Here is a 16,944-nt window from a genome sequence, read left to right on the forward strand (position 1 = left end):
TTCCCTTAGGCATAATCTTAGAAGGGCTACATAAGGAGATGCTGTTAGGTTCAAATGAGATAATGGATATAAAACACTTTGCAAACCTTAAAGCACAATATAAATGCTAGTTATTATTATTAATAATGATAATATTAATCTGTAATCACCAAGCCCTTAGTCTGTAGATGACTTTATTTCCTGAGCTTTCTATTGCATTTCTGCTAAACTCAAAACAATATTTATAGAGCAAACAGGGGCGTGCTGCTAAAATGTATTATATTCAGGGTGTGGAAAGGAGAAAAAAGAAGGAAATGTATGCATACACATATTTTATTTTAATTTGCATTATTAAAATTTTTTTAAGTCCAGAAAATCAGCAATTAATAAATCAAGCTATGATTTCTAGGAAATTTTCAAGGTACAAATACTCCCACTGAAAATTTTACAATTGGCTCTTTCAAGCCCCATTACATCTGCTTCTAACATCCAAGTTACCTATAGGTAATCCTATTGGTTATATGCGGACTACTCCAGCAGATTCTACATTATTCGGAAATGAAGATTTGAGAGGAGAGGGTACATTGTGGAAGAAGACTGAGTGGAGTGAATTTGGCTAGCATAGTGTTTTGCACATAGTTCATATAGTGTGGCAAGGCAAGAAATAGATTTTATTTTCAATCATATTACAGTTCCTTGGTTCAAATCCTGAATCAACTGCTTGCTAATAACATGACTTGATAGAATTATTTGACCCCTTTAGGGACCCAGTTTGTTCATCTATGAAATGATGGGGTTGATACCTAAGAACATTTCTAGGTCTAATTCAGTTGATTCTGTTGATAATATTGAATTGAATGAAAGTCCTTTGAGAATAACCTTTTTTACAAAAGACTGGTAGAGACGGCAGAAGCAATGTTCTTACATGCATCATATAGATATAAATATATACATATACTTCTGTATATATGCATGTTATCTGATGAGATTTCCCTTCAGTCTTATATTATTGAAATAAGAAACTGGGATAATCAAATGTATATGTGGACATGAGCGATCCATCATACTAGCACTGTAGATCTCTTATACACTAGAACACCACTGTTCTCTTCCTCAAGCAAACCTATGGCTTGCTAGCATCCCTCACCAGCTTTTTGTTGCCACCATTATTCCTCTCCTGTTCCCCAATCAAACAGCTGAACTCCTGGAAGAGTATTCAATTGCCTCTTTTCTTTGAATTGATTCCTAGAGCAGTTTTATCCAACCTCCCTACTCAAAGTTGTGTAAATGACTCTGGGCACCTTCCTTGGGCTGCTTATCTTTTAAATTCCACACCCCTATTTGAAGAACACCTAAAGTGTGTTTTTTTCAATGGCCTTCTGATTGTTAAAAATCAATCAGACAGGGAGACATACTCATAAGGAGACAAAAAGGAAGTCCATCAAAAGTCCAAGTTAAAGAAAAGCAATGGATAGCTTACGTTTGCTCTGTTGATCTACGTGTCATGTGAAGAGAATAGGAGAAATATCCTCAGTACATTGGATGGGAGTCATCTAGGTCAAATTTATGAGAAAATAATGGACAAGAGCCATAAAAGATGAGTAGGAATGGGTGGAATACAATCTATGTTGCTGATAAGATTATCCATTTCTATGGGATCACATACTCAGTGGAATAAGTAGGATATTTCCTATTATTTAATCAGCAATCATTTAATCAAAGTATATTTATTGTGTCAACCATATACTAGGAATTGGTGTTACAAAGACCAAAAAAGAAGGAGCATACTTACCCTCAATGAGTTTACATTTTATAAGGTCAGGCCAGTAATCAGAAGAAAATAATCATGTAATCCAGGAGATCCTAAAAGTCTTTTTTAAAAATCCTTATTTCTGTTTTGGAGCCAATACTAGGTGTCAGCTAGAAGGGAGAAGTACAGAAAGGATTAGATGATTGAGTTTAAGTGATTTGCCCAGAGTCACATAGCTGGGAAAAGAATCCTAGAAATCTTACTATGGTTTTAAATTAACTTTATTTGTTACTATTATTTATTATAAATTAAAAATATTTTTTATTGTAAAGACTATTAATTGTGACAATTAAAACTATCCTAAGGGGGCAGCTGGGTAGCTCAGTGGATTGAAAGCCAGGCCTAGAGACAGGAGGTCCTAGGTTCAAATCCGGCCTCAGACACTTCCTAGCTGTGTGACCCTGGGCAAGTCACTTGACCCCCATTGCCTACCCTTACCAATCTTCCACCTATAAGTCAATACACAGAAGTTAAGGGTTAAAAAAAAACTATACTAAAACTTTAAGGATGCCCTATATTCAGATATGGATAGCAGGGCTCAAAATAATGTTGATTACAGTTAAATTCACAAATAGAAAAGGGAAAGGGAATATTTGAATGGAGTATAAAAAAGAAAATGCAGACAAAACTATATACCAGATAGAATAAAAGTAGTATATTAGCATCATAAAATTTCAGAGTTGGATGAGGCTTCATAGGGCATTTGATTCAATGTGTGCCTTGGCAAGAATTGACTCCATAACATCTCCCACAAATGTGCATAAATACAGATTCTGCTGTAAAACATAGTTGCTGCACAATTCATCTGATGAGGCATAGCAAGATTAGTACAGAGGATCTCTACTCAAATTTTGAAATAGATCTAGTAAGTCATTCACTGTATAACACCAGTGTAATTCACTATAAAACAGCTAGTACTTATATATACTTTCAAAGGATTGAATAGTATAATGAGAAATTTCAAAGTAAAATGAACTTTTAAGCTCATCTGATTAAATTTATTTCTTTTACTGATGAGAAAACTTAGGTCCAGGATAACAAAATGCATTGCTCCAGTTCCAACAAGTAATTGAGTCATTTTTGACATAAGTTTCATAACTCCAGTTCGATAACACTGCTATTATTGTTATTAAATTACTTAAGTTCAATTCTTTATGTCTCCATCTGGAACTTTCCTGACAAAGTTACTGAAGTGGTTTGCCATTCCTGTTTCCAGTTAACTTTATAGATAAGGAAATTAAGGTGCACAGAGTTAAGTGAACTGTTCGGGGTCACCCAGCCATTGTCTTAGGTTGGATTTGAACTCAGGTCTTCCTGATTCAAGGTCCAACATTCATCAGTGTGCCACCTAGTAGCCGACACTCTTAGCTTTCCTCAAAACAAGCCTAAACTCTCAGCAAATAATGTAGAATTTTTGATCACTTGGGTAATTTGAACTCATGGTGAGTTCTCCATTACTGAGATTATTAAAATGGAAGCTAGATATCCACTGAGAGGGTACATTGTAGAAAGGGCTATTATTCAATATTCAATATTAATTAGATGGGTTAGATTACCTCTGAGGTTCCTTCCAATTCTGAAATTCTTGTAATTCTGATTATCTCATCTTGAGAAGGGTAAAATTGCCAAAGTAACAGAAATAAGTGGATACTAGTCACATCAGGTATGTGTATTTTTCTAACTCTTGTCGAGTAAACTTTGTTCAGACATCTCAGGATAAAAAAAATGGTGCTTTAGTCTTTGAAGTTAACTTTACTCCAGGCAGTTGACATTTTGGTATTTCCCTCTGATTTTATCATAGAAAAAGAGACAAGCAGTTGAAAGCAGCAAACAAGAAGCTGAGAACACATTAAAAGAGGGCAATGACATACTTGATGAAGCCAACCATCTTGCTGATGAAATCAATTCTGTGATAGATGTGAGTATTCTATAACACTCAAAACAGATTTTCAAACATGTGGTAGGACTGGCACAAGCTCTAGCAAACATCAATAGGAAGTTGTATTCAGTACTCATACACACATCGGCCTGATTATAGCTCAAAGAAATTCAACATCCATTTTTCAGTTATGTTTAAATCAACCCAATGGTACCATATTTATGGTCTTGGCTTGAATGGCATTGCTACCCTGCTAGACTTGAAGGTTTTCACATAAGACTGCACACACACCTATGCCTGAAAACACACACACACACACACACACACACACACACACACACACAGAGTTATTTCCACAAAGTCAAAGAACATATCTTATTTAAAATATGATATTTACAGTTGGTGTTTTTCTGTCGTAATGGCATTGAGTGAAGGAGAAATAGAGGCAAACTAGGCTTTACCTAGATAATCTATTAAGCATTGCATTGCATTTATGTGTCTGTGTAGTCTAAATTTTACATATATGTATCCTCTACATGTAACACCATCCTTTTGAGAGTTATATTTTTTCACAGAAATTTGCTTCATGAATTTCCCAATTTTTAAAAATTAAATTAGTGCTTTAACACTCTGTTGCCTTTTTACTCAATTAGTTCATCTGACATTGAACTAAAGAACTGAACATAGGTAATTATATCTCATAGAGAAATTAGTAAATGAGAAATTAGGCTTCGATTTATTTTCTCAAAGTTTCTCTCCTCTCCTCTAATCTTCATAACAGTTTGTTAAAGACATTCAGGAAAAGTTGCCACAAGAATCTGAAGATCTTAAGGATAAAATAGATGATCTGTCCCAAGAAATCAAGGATAGAAGGCTTCCAGAGAAGGTGTTACAGGCTGAAGATCATGCCGCCCAGCTAAATGAATCATCTGCAGTCCTTGATGGGTATGTTATCTATTGCTGGGGATTTCTAAACATATTTATTGCTTGCCTGATGGAAAGTATAGAAAGTTGCCTTTTAAAGTTTGATTGCTATAATTATGAGCATACAAGCCACGTATCCTTGCTGTGGTGCCTAATTAGTCAGGTCTGGACAAAGCCATATGGAGCAGCATCAAAAGTCTCAGTTGAAAGTAGATGCAAATTTAGTTTGGGTAGGGGGTGTACATAGCCTTTGGCTAAATTTGGAAAAAAAATTTTCCTCATCATTAAAAAGCATAGTAACTCTCTGATTTCCATTTTAAATAATAAAAATCACATATCTTTACTCAATCCAGTTTTCTTTTTTCACTTGTATGGTGGTATATTTTTTAAATGTAGCTTTTAAAATGTGACCAGATAGACCTTGAATGATAAAATGTAACTTCGGGGTTTTCACAGTAGAAAAAAGTATTATCCAGCCCCATAAAATATTTTTGAAATCAATAATTTTTTGAGGTATATACTATTTGGAAGACACCAAGTAGGTCCTTATTACACCTGTCTTAGTGGTAGGGACAGCAAAAGATTTCATTGGTATAGGGAACTCTCACATGGAGAAACTCCTTCTGCCAATGCAGATTGGTAGCTTCTCTGAAATTTGTGGTGTTGGGAAGCTGCTTAAAGCCCAGAGAAGTTAATTGACTGGTCCAGCATCCCATAATCAGTATGTGTATATATATATATATCACAGGTGGGACTTAAGCATAGCTCCTTCTGCTCTCATGGCCAGAGTATCCATGTCCCTCACACTACCACTTGTCTTTTAATACTAGAGGAAAAAAAATTCAACATTCGAAGGCCTTCTTCATTAAAACCATGTGCTACCTAAAAATCTAATCCATCCGTTTTATAGCATGCAATACACCCTGAACCCATATATGTTAAGAAAGATTTTTAATAAGATATTATTTTTGTAGTATTTTTAAATTAATTCAAAGCTGGTTTACATATGATTGATTATGTGTTATAGCTGTGATGTGACAATAATGGATTTAACTTAAATATATACCTGTCCCCATGATCTAGAACAGGGATTCCCAAAGTGGGCGCTACCGCCCCCTGGTGGGTGCTGCAGCGATCTAGAGAAGCGGTGATGGCCACGGGTACATTTATCTTTCCTATTAATTGCTATTAAAATTTTTTAAAAGTTAATTTCCAGGGGGCTAAGTAATATTTTTTCTGGAAAGGGGGCAATAGGCCAAAAAATTTTGGGAACCACTGCTCTAGAATGTCAGTAACAAATGCATATTGGCAATGACCGCTGACAAGCTCTGTGATAAACATTCTATTCAGTAACTATTTTCCTTTTGATTGCCACCTGGGGCCATCCAAACAGAATCCTTGAAGAGGCTAAAAACATCTCCTTCAATGCTACTGCAGCCTTCAAAGCTTACAGCAACATCAAAGACTACATTGATGAAGCTGAGAGGGTTGCCAAGGAAGCCAAAGGTCATGCAAATGAAGCCACACAACAGGTAAGAAAAGCAGCATCTATGCAAAATACCCCAAGTTTAAACGAGCTCTAATTTTTAAAGTATTCACCAACTGCACGTCTAAGATTACAAACTGAAGCTGTCAGCACGATGGTTTTTACATGCGAGCAGAGGTAAGCAGTTCACGTACCTGAGCACACTTTTCTACCTTCAGGATGCAAGTGAGAGCCCAGATGGCCCTCTATTATCACTACCTTTTGCCCCCCTCCTCTGCCTCCCTGCATGGCCTGTCAAGGCAAAGAGAAGAAAGTTAGGGATTAAGACCAATGCAAGGTATGACATATCAGTGACATCATGTCATATCGGTGGGTGACCCCATCAATAGCCTATACTGACACTGAGAAAAGTCACCTGGGAAGCACCGTTCTCTCCCGCAGTCCCAGGATGACTAATACCACAGGAAGTATAAAAGCAAGAGGAAGACACTTTTCTAAACCACTGTAGCAGACATTACACATCCAAATAAGCTTTGTCATGTCAAAGAAGTCGTCTTGAGAAGCTGTACACTTATTCCACTAATGTTTCTGCAGTACGACTCTGGGGCTGCTCTCCCCAAATATTATTCATACCGACAAGTGAGGTCCCCAGAACTCAGCTACTATTTGTTCCCCATAAGAATAAAGCCAAGCCTCCACTGGTGTGAATAATGAACCCCCTGAAGTAGATAACATTATTCAAATTTTCACTGCATATTTCCATTTGGCTGAAACAAATTACCATGTTTAACATAATTATAAATTAGAATATTGAAATTTTGAATGCATACTGCCTCTTCATGGGATTCATTTTTTGTGCTAATCAGGGCTTACCTATAACCCTAATGAGTTGGATGGAAGGCAAGGAAGAAATCCTAATATAATTACTCATAAGCCCCCACTGGTGTGCTTCCCCATTGATTATCAATTAATATCAACTATCCAGAAAGACATAATTAGCATTTATAAATATATATTTACTAACATGGTATAGTAGTAACAACAGTTGGTACTGAACTAGGAGCATGCTCTCCCCTAGGTACATACAGAGTTCACAGGGAAGTAGACTCATGCTTAGAGAGTATATGTGGCAAAGGTATAATTCACAGCTCCTGACTACTGGAAGGCCACTTCTCTCTGCAGAATTCTCATAAAGTTCCCATTATATATAGCTTTTTTAACTACTCATATCTAATTCATTCTGAGTCCCTCATATGAATGGTACAACCACCACTATTATTTCAGAGATCCTACAGATCCCAAGCAATACATTAAGTACTGGGGAAACAAATAAAAAAAGAAAGACAATTTCTGTTCTCAAGGGGTTCACAATCTAAGAGGGGAATGGCTGAGCAAATATTGATATGTGATTATAATGGAATTCTAGTGTGCTATAAGAAATTATGAACAGGACAATCATAAAAAAACTGGAAAGATTTACATGAATTGCTACTAGGTGAAGTGAGTAGAACCAGGAGATGATTATACTCAATAACAGCAATAAGGTACAATGATCATCATGAATAACGTAATTATTATCAGCAATGCAAGGATCTAAGATAACTCCAAGAGAATCATGTTGAAAAAAGCTAACCACTGACATAAAAGGAACTGATGGAGTCTGAATGTAGATTGAAGTGTATCATTTTTCACATTATTTTCTCCATAAATTTTTCTCTAGTGTAAACAATATGTCTTCTTTCACAACATGATGAATAAGAAAATAAGTATTGCATGATAGCACATATATAACCTGTATCATATAATACCTGCCGTCTCAGGAAGGGGGAATGAAAGGAGGAAGAGAATATGACTTGCAAAATGTCAGGAAACAATTATTAAAAATTATATTGATGGAAAACAAATAAATGATCTAAGAGGGGAAGACAAAACACAAAAAGAAGCTGATGGTACAGGGAAGACACCAAAGAATACCTGGCATGGGGGCATCTTATTGTTAAGTCAGGCAGAGCTGCAGTTAGAAAGCAAAGTTGGAAAGATAGGGGGGAAACTGATTATGAAGATCTTCAAGTATCAGAGAAATTTATATTTTCTCTAGAAGTAACAAAGAGCTGCTGAAGCTTATTCACTAGTGAATAAGTGATGGACACACTTTTTATTTTTTTTAAAACATTTATTAATATTCATTTTAACATGGTTACATGATTCATGCTCCTACTTTCCCCTTCACTCCCCACCCCACCCCCACCCATGGCCAATGCACATTTCCACTGGTTTTAACATGTGTCATTGATCAAGACCTATTTCCAAATTGTTGATAGTTGCATTGGTGTGGTAGTTTCGAGTCTACATCCCTAGTCATGTCCGCCTCAACCCATATGTTCAAGAAATTGTTTTTTTTTAATATGTTTCCTCTCCTGCAGTCCTTCCTCTGAATGTGGATATCGTTCTTTACCATAAATCCCTCAGAATTGTCCTGTGTCATTGCTTTCTGCTGGTACAGAAGTCCATTACATTCGATTTTACCACAGTGTATCAGTCTCTGTGTACAAGTTCTTCTGGATCTGCTCCTTTCGCTCTGCATCAGTTCCTGGAGGTCTTTCCAGTTCACCTGGAATTCCTCCAGTTTATTATTCCTTTGAGCACAGTAGTATTCCATCACCAGCTTATGCCACAATTTGTTCAGCCATTCCCCAATTGAAGGGCATACCCTCCTTTTCCAGTTTTTTGCCACCACAAAAAGCACAGCTATAAATATTTTCATACAAGTCTGTTTATTTATGATCTCTTTGGGGTACAAACCCAACAATGGTATGGCTTGGATCAAAGGGCAGGCAGTCTTTTATAGCCCTTTGAGCATGATTCCAAATTGCCAGCCAGAATGGTTGGATCAGTTCACTACTCCACCAGCAATGCACTAATGTCCCAATTTTGCCACATCCCCTCCAACATTCATTACTCTCCCCTTCTTTCATTTTAGCCAATCGGCTAAGTGTGAGGTGATACCTCAGAGTTGTTTTGATTTGCATTTCTCTAATTATTAGAAATTTAGAACACTTTCTCATGTGCTTATTGATACTTTTGATTTCTTTACCTGAAAATTGCCTATTCATGTCTCTTGCCCATTTATCAATTGGGGAATGGCTTGATTTTTCATACAATTGATTTAACTCCTTGTATATTTGAGTAATTAGACCCCTGTCCGAGTTTTTCGTTATAAAGATTTTTTCCCAATTTGTTGTTTCCCTTCTGATTTTGACTACATTGTTTTTGTTTGTACAAAAGCTTTTTAGTTTAATATAATCAAAACCATTTAATTTACATTTTGTCATTTTCTCTAACTCTTGCTTGGTTTTAAAATCTTTCCTTTCCCAGAGATCTGACAAGTATATACTATTCTGTGTTCACTTAACTTATTTATAATTTCCCTCTTTATATTCAAGTCATTCACCCATTCTGAATTTATCTTGGTGTAGGGTGTGAGATGTTGATCTAAACCTAATCTCTCCCATATTGTTTTCCAGATTTCCCAGCAGTTTTTGTCAAATAGTGGATTCATGTCCCAAAAGTTGGGCTCTTTGGATTTATCATACAATGTCTTGCTGATGTCATTTACCCCAAGTCTATTCCACTGATCCTCCCTTCTGTCTCTTAGCCAGTACCATATTGTTTTGATGACTGCTGCTTTATAGTATAGTTTAATATCTGGTACTGCTAGGCCCCCTTCCTTCACATTTTTTTTCATTATTTCCCTTGTTATTCTTGATCTTTTGTTATTCCAAATGAAATTTGTAATAGTTTTTTCTAATTCAGTAAAGAAGCTTTTTGGTAGTTTGATAGGTATGGCGCTAACTAGGTAAATTAATTTGGGTAGAATGGTCATTTTTATTATGTTAGCTCATCCTACCCATGAGCAATTGGACACACTTTTTAAAGAGGGGGCCAAAGGAAAGGAAATGTTCATCTGTCAGTCTGTTTCTAAGGCAACTCTTTCAAAGTCTCATTGTATTGTATCCTACTCATTATATTCATCAGATTAGGAATAATAGAATAATAGAACATTTCAGGGAGCTTCACCTGGCCCAGAGGCCATAGTTTGCCCATCACTGCATTAGGGTATTAAAATGGGTGGATCTGCAGTTAAGAAAAATGACTTTGTTAGCCCTGTGGAGAATGAATTGGATAAAAATGTAATTAAAAAGGTAAGAGGAGAGATCACAAATCAAAATTAGCAGGTGGAAAGTGAAATGATAATGTTGCTGAGAATTTAAAAGCAAATAAGAGATGATGTAAGGTACTTATTGTGAATAAGTTTCTCAAGTTTAACCAGATTTAAGAGGACAAGAACCATATTATCATAATAGCTAGTAGAGATAAACAAATCAAGTGAGATTTTTAAGAATGAGGGAGACATAGGCATGTTTGTGGGTCACAAAAAATCAACCAGTAAATAGGAGGATACTGAAGGTCAGAGAAAATGGCAACTATAGTTGGACTAATCTGGAGAAAATAGTAGAGGGAGTATATGGTGCTTAGAGGTATTGGTCTTGGCTAAGAGAAGAGTCAGCTCATTTGAGAGAAAGATGAAAAAGAAAAGAGTAGGGGAAGATGTGATGTGTGATGAGGAACAGAGAAAAAGAGAAAGCTCTCAATGAATAGCCTCAACTTTTATTTCTATCAAGTATGAAACAGAGGTCCTCAGGTCAGGTTCTATGAGAAGTCTGAGGAGAAATGAAAAGGTTTGAAATAACCACTGTTGTGTGATATAATAAAGTCCCTACAAACTTACACTGTTCAACATCTTTCAGAATTAGTCTGTTTATTTTTCTGAAATGAATTCTGTGGTCATCATATAACCATCAATCATTTGCTTGAATGAGCCAAAATCTCTGACTTTTTGACATTTGCATTGATCTTTAGGTGACTGGACGACAACTACATACTTCATTATAAACAATTTCTTTTTTTTATTTCTTTTTTTTTTATTTTAAACCCTTTAACTTCTGTGTATTGACTTATAGGTGGAAGAGTGGTAAGGGTAGGCAATGGGGGTCAAGTGACTTGCCCAGGGTCACACAGCTGGGAAGTGTCTGAGGCCGGATTTGAACCTAGGACCTCCCGTCTCTAGGCCTGGCTCTCAATCCACTGAGCTACCCAGCTGCCCCCTAAACAATTTCTTTAAATAAGGCTTGTATGCCAGTCTGAATCTCATGCCCAGAACAATACTTCATCCTCCTAAATTTCTTTATGCATAATCTGTTCTTATTTAGTTATTTAAATTCTTAATTGAGCCATTAATTCTTGCCTCTAAAGGGCCCTCAGTTTTTTTGTTTTTTTGACTTTTGTAGACACAAAACATACAATTCTGGTTACTGCGGCTGGTGGTACAAAATTGACTATCTTTGAAAGTACTGTTGTTTCACATTGACACATATTGTAGCATTTCTCTATAATGAACATTCATTCTCTGCAAGTCCAACCCACATAAGAAAAAGAGGCTCTAAAGATTTTTCCAAAATACTTGTACGTACAGCATCAAAAAAGCTCAAAAAGTTTCCTGTATCTTCTAAGTGGAACAAAAACACAATTATTTCTTATGTACTGACTGTGGATTCAGCATATGCTAGTAGACATTGAGGATGAGTTTGGAATGGGGTGAAATACAGATGACTAGGAGATAGAATCCATCCCCTAAATGAATAGAAGCTTATAATGCAGTTAAGAATCTCAAGTGCTCTTTCAAAATCCTATGTGGATATTCTAGCTGTACTCTGTGGCTATGTCAATAAGCTTACTGACAATCATTATAAAACTGTTTTGATTACATTCAGTGATCAACGTTATCAGTCACGATTCTTCAACAAATTGCTTCAGTTGGAGTGACTGAAATTTTTTTTTATGTTACATCTGCTTTTCTTTGAAATAAATAATATTAAGTTGAATGAAAGGATAGATGAATAGAAAAAGTTTATTAAAGACATACCCTGTCTGAGTTAAGGGAAAGGAGAATCTGTAAGAGAAGTTGATTCAATCAACAACCAAATTTAATTTGCCACTGAGCACAAAAGTATAAAACAAGGTCCTCAGTTTAGGTTCCATGGGAAGTTTGAGGAGAAATGAAAATGTTCGAAATAACCACTGTGTGCACAGTATAATGATATATAATGATAAAGAGTCTCTTTATCTGTGAATGTGCCTTTATTTCTCTCTTTCTCTGTCTCTATCCTCTCTATTTCTTTTCTCTTCTCTTCCTTCCTCCCTCCTTCTCTCCCTCCTTCCCTCTTTCTCTCTCTCTCTTCCTCTGTCTCTCGCTTCCTCCCACAACCCCTCTCTTTTTTCCCCTCATAATTTATAACCAAAAGAAATATGGAAACTATAAAGAGAGAACTTAGAAGCGTCTTGCCTACCTATTATGGTGTCTTGCATTGTAGTAACCTCTAGTAGCAAGCAATTGTTGAAATGACCAAAGAGAAGAAATATTATTAACACTTGATTAAAATTTGGTTCTTGCTAAGTTTATCTTCCTTTCCAAGGGCACTGTAAGAGACAATTGTATTATCCCCATTTTACAGATGAGAAAATAATTAAATACTAATAGAGTTATTGAGAATATCAAAGAAAAAATTTACTTTCTAATGGACTACAGAGTTGATAGAATATTTCCTTAGAGTTAATAGATTTTTAGAATGGCTATTAAAATATATATTCAAGAAAAATATAATTTTCCCTTTTTATTTTTAAATTTTTCTTTTTAATGTCATTATATAGTAATATGTGTTGGAAAATTATACTTGATAAGAACAAAATAGAACTATTACCTATTTAAAATTGAAATCTCATAATGTAGATGATGGTATTGTGATTAGAGGTACAGCAAAACACAGACGTATGGGGAATCAGGGATAGCATGTTCAAAAGTTAAGCAATGAAAAAAGACTTCTAATCCTTTGAGTCTGGCCCAGACAAAGAAGAGCATGTATTAAAGAAATCAGAAGGAAGAGATATACGGTAGACAAGAAACAAAGTAGGCAATTACAATTCGATAGAAGAAGACATATATTAGACAGGCAATAAAGCATCCAATTACCATATAGTGAAGGGGAAAGGTTAGATCATTTGAGAGAAAGAAAAGAAATAAGATAGGAAAAAACACAAGAGAGACAAATGAATAACAAGAATAACTCCAAAGCATAATTGAGATAGCACTTGTAAAGAATATTTTTCCATTATTTATATAATTGCCTATTTCTGTATATAGGAAAGTAATCACAAATGAAACTGAGGGGAAAATGTGAATGAAAAGAATGGCAATTAATTAAATAATTAGGTAAATGAGCAAAATGGCAAGAAGGTTGTATTCCCTATAAGTTACAGAATCTCAAAACCTGAGGGTGAAGAGGGACCTCAGAGGGCATCTAATCTACTTACAACTGAGCACAAATTCCTCATGTAGCCTACCTAAAAATAGGTCTTCCAGAATAGTCTGAAGACTCTAGTGAGAAGGAACATAATCCTTCCTGTCAGTCCATTTTTTAAAAGCTCTAATTGCTAGGAAGATTTATTCCTTTTTATTTTTGTTTCTTTATATCAAGACTAAATCTACCTCCTTAGCTCCCATCCAAAGCAGCTATTTCTTCCTTCCTGGCCAATAAAAACAAGTTTAATTCTTCCACATTACAGCCTTTTGAAACATTTGAAAACAGCTCTAATATCCATCACCCTACTCCCTAGCCTGACCCTATGACCAACACCAAATTTTTCTTTAGTTTAAACATCCCCATTTTCTTCGATCTATCCTCATATGGCAAGATTTAAAAATCTTTACTATCATTGGCATTATGCTCTGAATAATAGGATATAGGAGAAAGGATTCCTCCTTTCTTGTGTAACCTTGCTTGTGTAAAGTTGTGAAAGAGAAACATAACAAATGAATGGCCTGACAAAGGGAATATCTGTATTAGGAATTTTCTACATAGATGAAATCACAAGTCCAGACAGTCCTCCATTCCTCACCACTTCCCCAGCCCTACCTCCCAAAAAAAATATTTATGTAAAAGAAGACTTTAGTTGTGAACTAATTGCCCAGAGATGGCAAATTTACCAACTAGGAATAGTCATTGGGATTAAAGTTACAGGGGGCAAATTTTGACTCACTGAAAGGAAAAACTTCATAACAAAAAGCTATTGAAAACTGAAATGAACTTCATCTGGATCTCAGTCCTATCACTGATGCTCTCCCAGCAAAAAACAGATGTTATCACTTATTAGAGACACTGAAGGTGGGAATTGTGCTTCAAGCCAGGATTAGACTGGGCCACTGAGGACCTTCCTGATGCTCAGATATTACCATTTCATGATTCAACTCAGTTGAAGCTACCTATTTCCTAATATAGAAGAAAGAAACAGATGCCTTTACTGGTATTTGGGTGGACTATCCAAATTTGAGCCAAGCAAGGACAGAGAAAGTTAAATATATTTAAAGAAAAAGAATGACTACCTGAGAACATTATTAACAAATAAAGAAAACAAATGATAATGGTTCTCCATACCTAAAAGAACATAATTGCATTAATAAAAAAATAATTTGATTATTATTTCTTTGAGGTCAGAGGCCATTTTTGCCTTTCATGTCTCCAACAGGTAGTACAAGGTTTGGCACATATTTAGTTAATGTTTAATGCTTTTTGATAACTTGATTAAATAGGTAATATTTATATAGCACTCTAAAGTTTACAAAATACTTTCCATATTTTATCTAATTTAATCCTCACAACACCTTATCAGCTTAGTGCTATTATTATTTCTATTTTACAGATAGAAAAATATGTTAAGTGATTTTGGGGGATCATACTGCCATAAGTCTAAGAAGCACTACTTCAACTCAAGACCTCCTAATTCTGGGGCAGCTAAGTGGTGAAATGGATAGAACAATGAGCCTGGAGTCCTCTTCCTGAGTTCAAAACTGGCTTCAGACACTTACTAGCTATGTGACCCTAGACAAGTCATTTAACCCTGTTTGCCTCCATTTCCTTATTTGTAAAGTGACCTGAAGAAGGAAATGACAGACTTTTCCTGTATCTTTGCCAAGAAAACTCAAAATGGCATCCTAGAGGTTTGAGCACTATTGAACTTCCTGAGTTTAAGCCCAATGTTTTAGTCATCCTGCTACCTAATTGTTGTAGTTCTAAAGTAGTAGCCCAGAGTATTTGCTTTTTTTAAGACTGCGTAAAGAAAAGGGTATGTAAACTAGATTTGAGGGTCTATGTGAAATTCTAGTGACTCTTTAATACTCAGCTTAATTCTCACCCCCATATGAAAACCCCTCCAATTATTCTATCCCACATTGTCTCTGCTGTTCCTCTCAACAATTATTACACTCATATCAAACCCCACACGGTTTAGTACAAAAGTGTTCTTTCTTTCATTGGTGTATATTTTTACTCCCTAGTCAAAATAAATGAAGAAAAAATTATTTATTAAATACCTATTCCGTGTTAAGCACCATGTGAGATGCTAGCGTTAAAAATACCATAATTGTAATGTATAGGACATGAACCAAGGCTTCCTCTCTTGATTCCCCAGGAAGCTTAGTACAAAGCTGAATCTATGGTTACCAATAATTTATTACCAAATTACTAGACAGATGACTGAAAGTTTTATATAAAAATTCTTTTCTTAAATGATGGGTTTTGGGTTGGGAGGTTCTGGAGGGACTTTTTGGTCTTTAAAGACTTTGATGACAGTGATTTTTTATTGTCTCCTTTTTTTTGCTTTTTGTTTTTATATTAAGATGAAAAAGCATTTCTAAAATACCTATTCTTGATCAAAATGCTGTAAAGTTTAAAATTGGGCATAATTGGAAATAATGATATTTCCAACCAAACATTGAGGCATGACCTGATAAAACATTTTATTTGAAAAGGCTTATTAAAATTATACTTTGTTTTCTGCGATTGAGAGTATACCAGACAAAATTTGGGATGTGTGGTAACTATAGTCATAGTAAACACTATTAAAATATATATTTGTTTAGATATGAATTCATTCAATATACTCTTCAGCCAATCTTCTTTACTATTTGCTTGTTAAAATTGAATAAACTCTATAGCAGAGGGGAAATAGTGAGGGTTCTTGTTGTTTTTAACTTATTTTGTCTATAAAGAACTTTGTAAATATTATCTGAGTACTTATTGCAATCAAATGAGCAAACATGAGTGTTAGCCAGGGCCTAATTCCTGGATCTCATACAAGTTCTCTCTCTCTCTCTCTCTCTCTCTCTCTCTCTCTCTCTCTCTCTCTCTCTCTCTCTCTCTTTCTCTCTCTCTCCTAATTCTCTCTCTTTCTTTCATTCTGTCTCTCTCTCTCTTTCATTCTCTCTCTTTCTCTCTCTCTCCTAATTCTCTCTCTTTCTTTCATTCTGTCTCTCTCTCTCTTTCATTCTCTCTCTCTCTCTCTCTCTCACTCTCTCTCTCACTCTCTCTCTCTCTGCATTACATCCATGTCTTGTCTTTTAGTCCCTAAATTAAACTGCTTAGTAGTCCTGCAAACAATAATTGTTTCCTAATAATAACTCTAGTCATCAAAATTAAAATTCTTTACTAGTGCAGTGTTCATTCTCTAGCTTCAGAAACCAAAGGGAAAAATAATCTGAAATCATAATTGATCTGACAAGTGCATCTGCCTCTGAAACCTGCAAACCATTGCTTCTTCTCCATCTGCAATTCAGCAGCTTTTCTAAGCACTGAAGAAAGCATCCAATACCAAGTACGCAAAAGCAGGAGCCTAAATGCAGAGAATACTAAAATGTTTAGTTCCCATGAGCCAGTTACTTATTAAACCTTTTTTTAAATCAACTGATGTTTGCAT

The 16,944-nt window shown here is 35.4% G+C and overlaps 1 protein-coding gene across 1 annotated transcript in view; it reads left to right on the forward strand.

Annotated features, from left to right (window-relative positions):
• Positions 1 to 16,944, forward strand: part of LAMA2 (laminin subunit alpha 2) — a 625,852-nt gene that overhangs the window by 481,185 nt on the left and 127,723 nt on the right. The window contains 3 exon segments of the mRNA XM_044676961.1: positions 3,591 to 3,707; positions 4,450 to 4,613; positions 5,986 to 6,124. Coding sequence (XP_044532896.1) covers positions 3,591 to 3,707; positions 4,450 to 4,613; positions 5,986 to 6,124 — 420 coding nt within the window.

This window comes from Gracilinanus agilis, chromosome 4 (genome assembly GCF_016433145.1).
Source record: "Gracilinanus agilis isolate LMUSP501 chromosome 4, AgileGrace, whole genome shotgun sequence".
NCBI lineage: Eukaryota > Metazoa > Chordata > Mammalia > Didelphimorphia > Didelphidae > Gracilinanus > Gracilinanus agilis.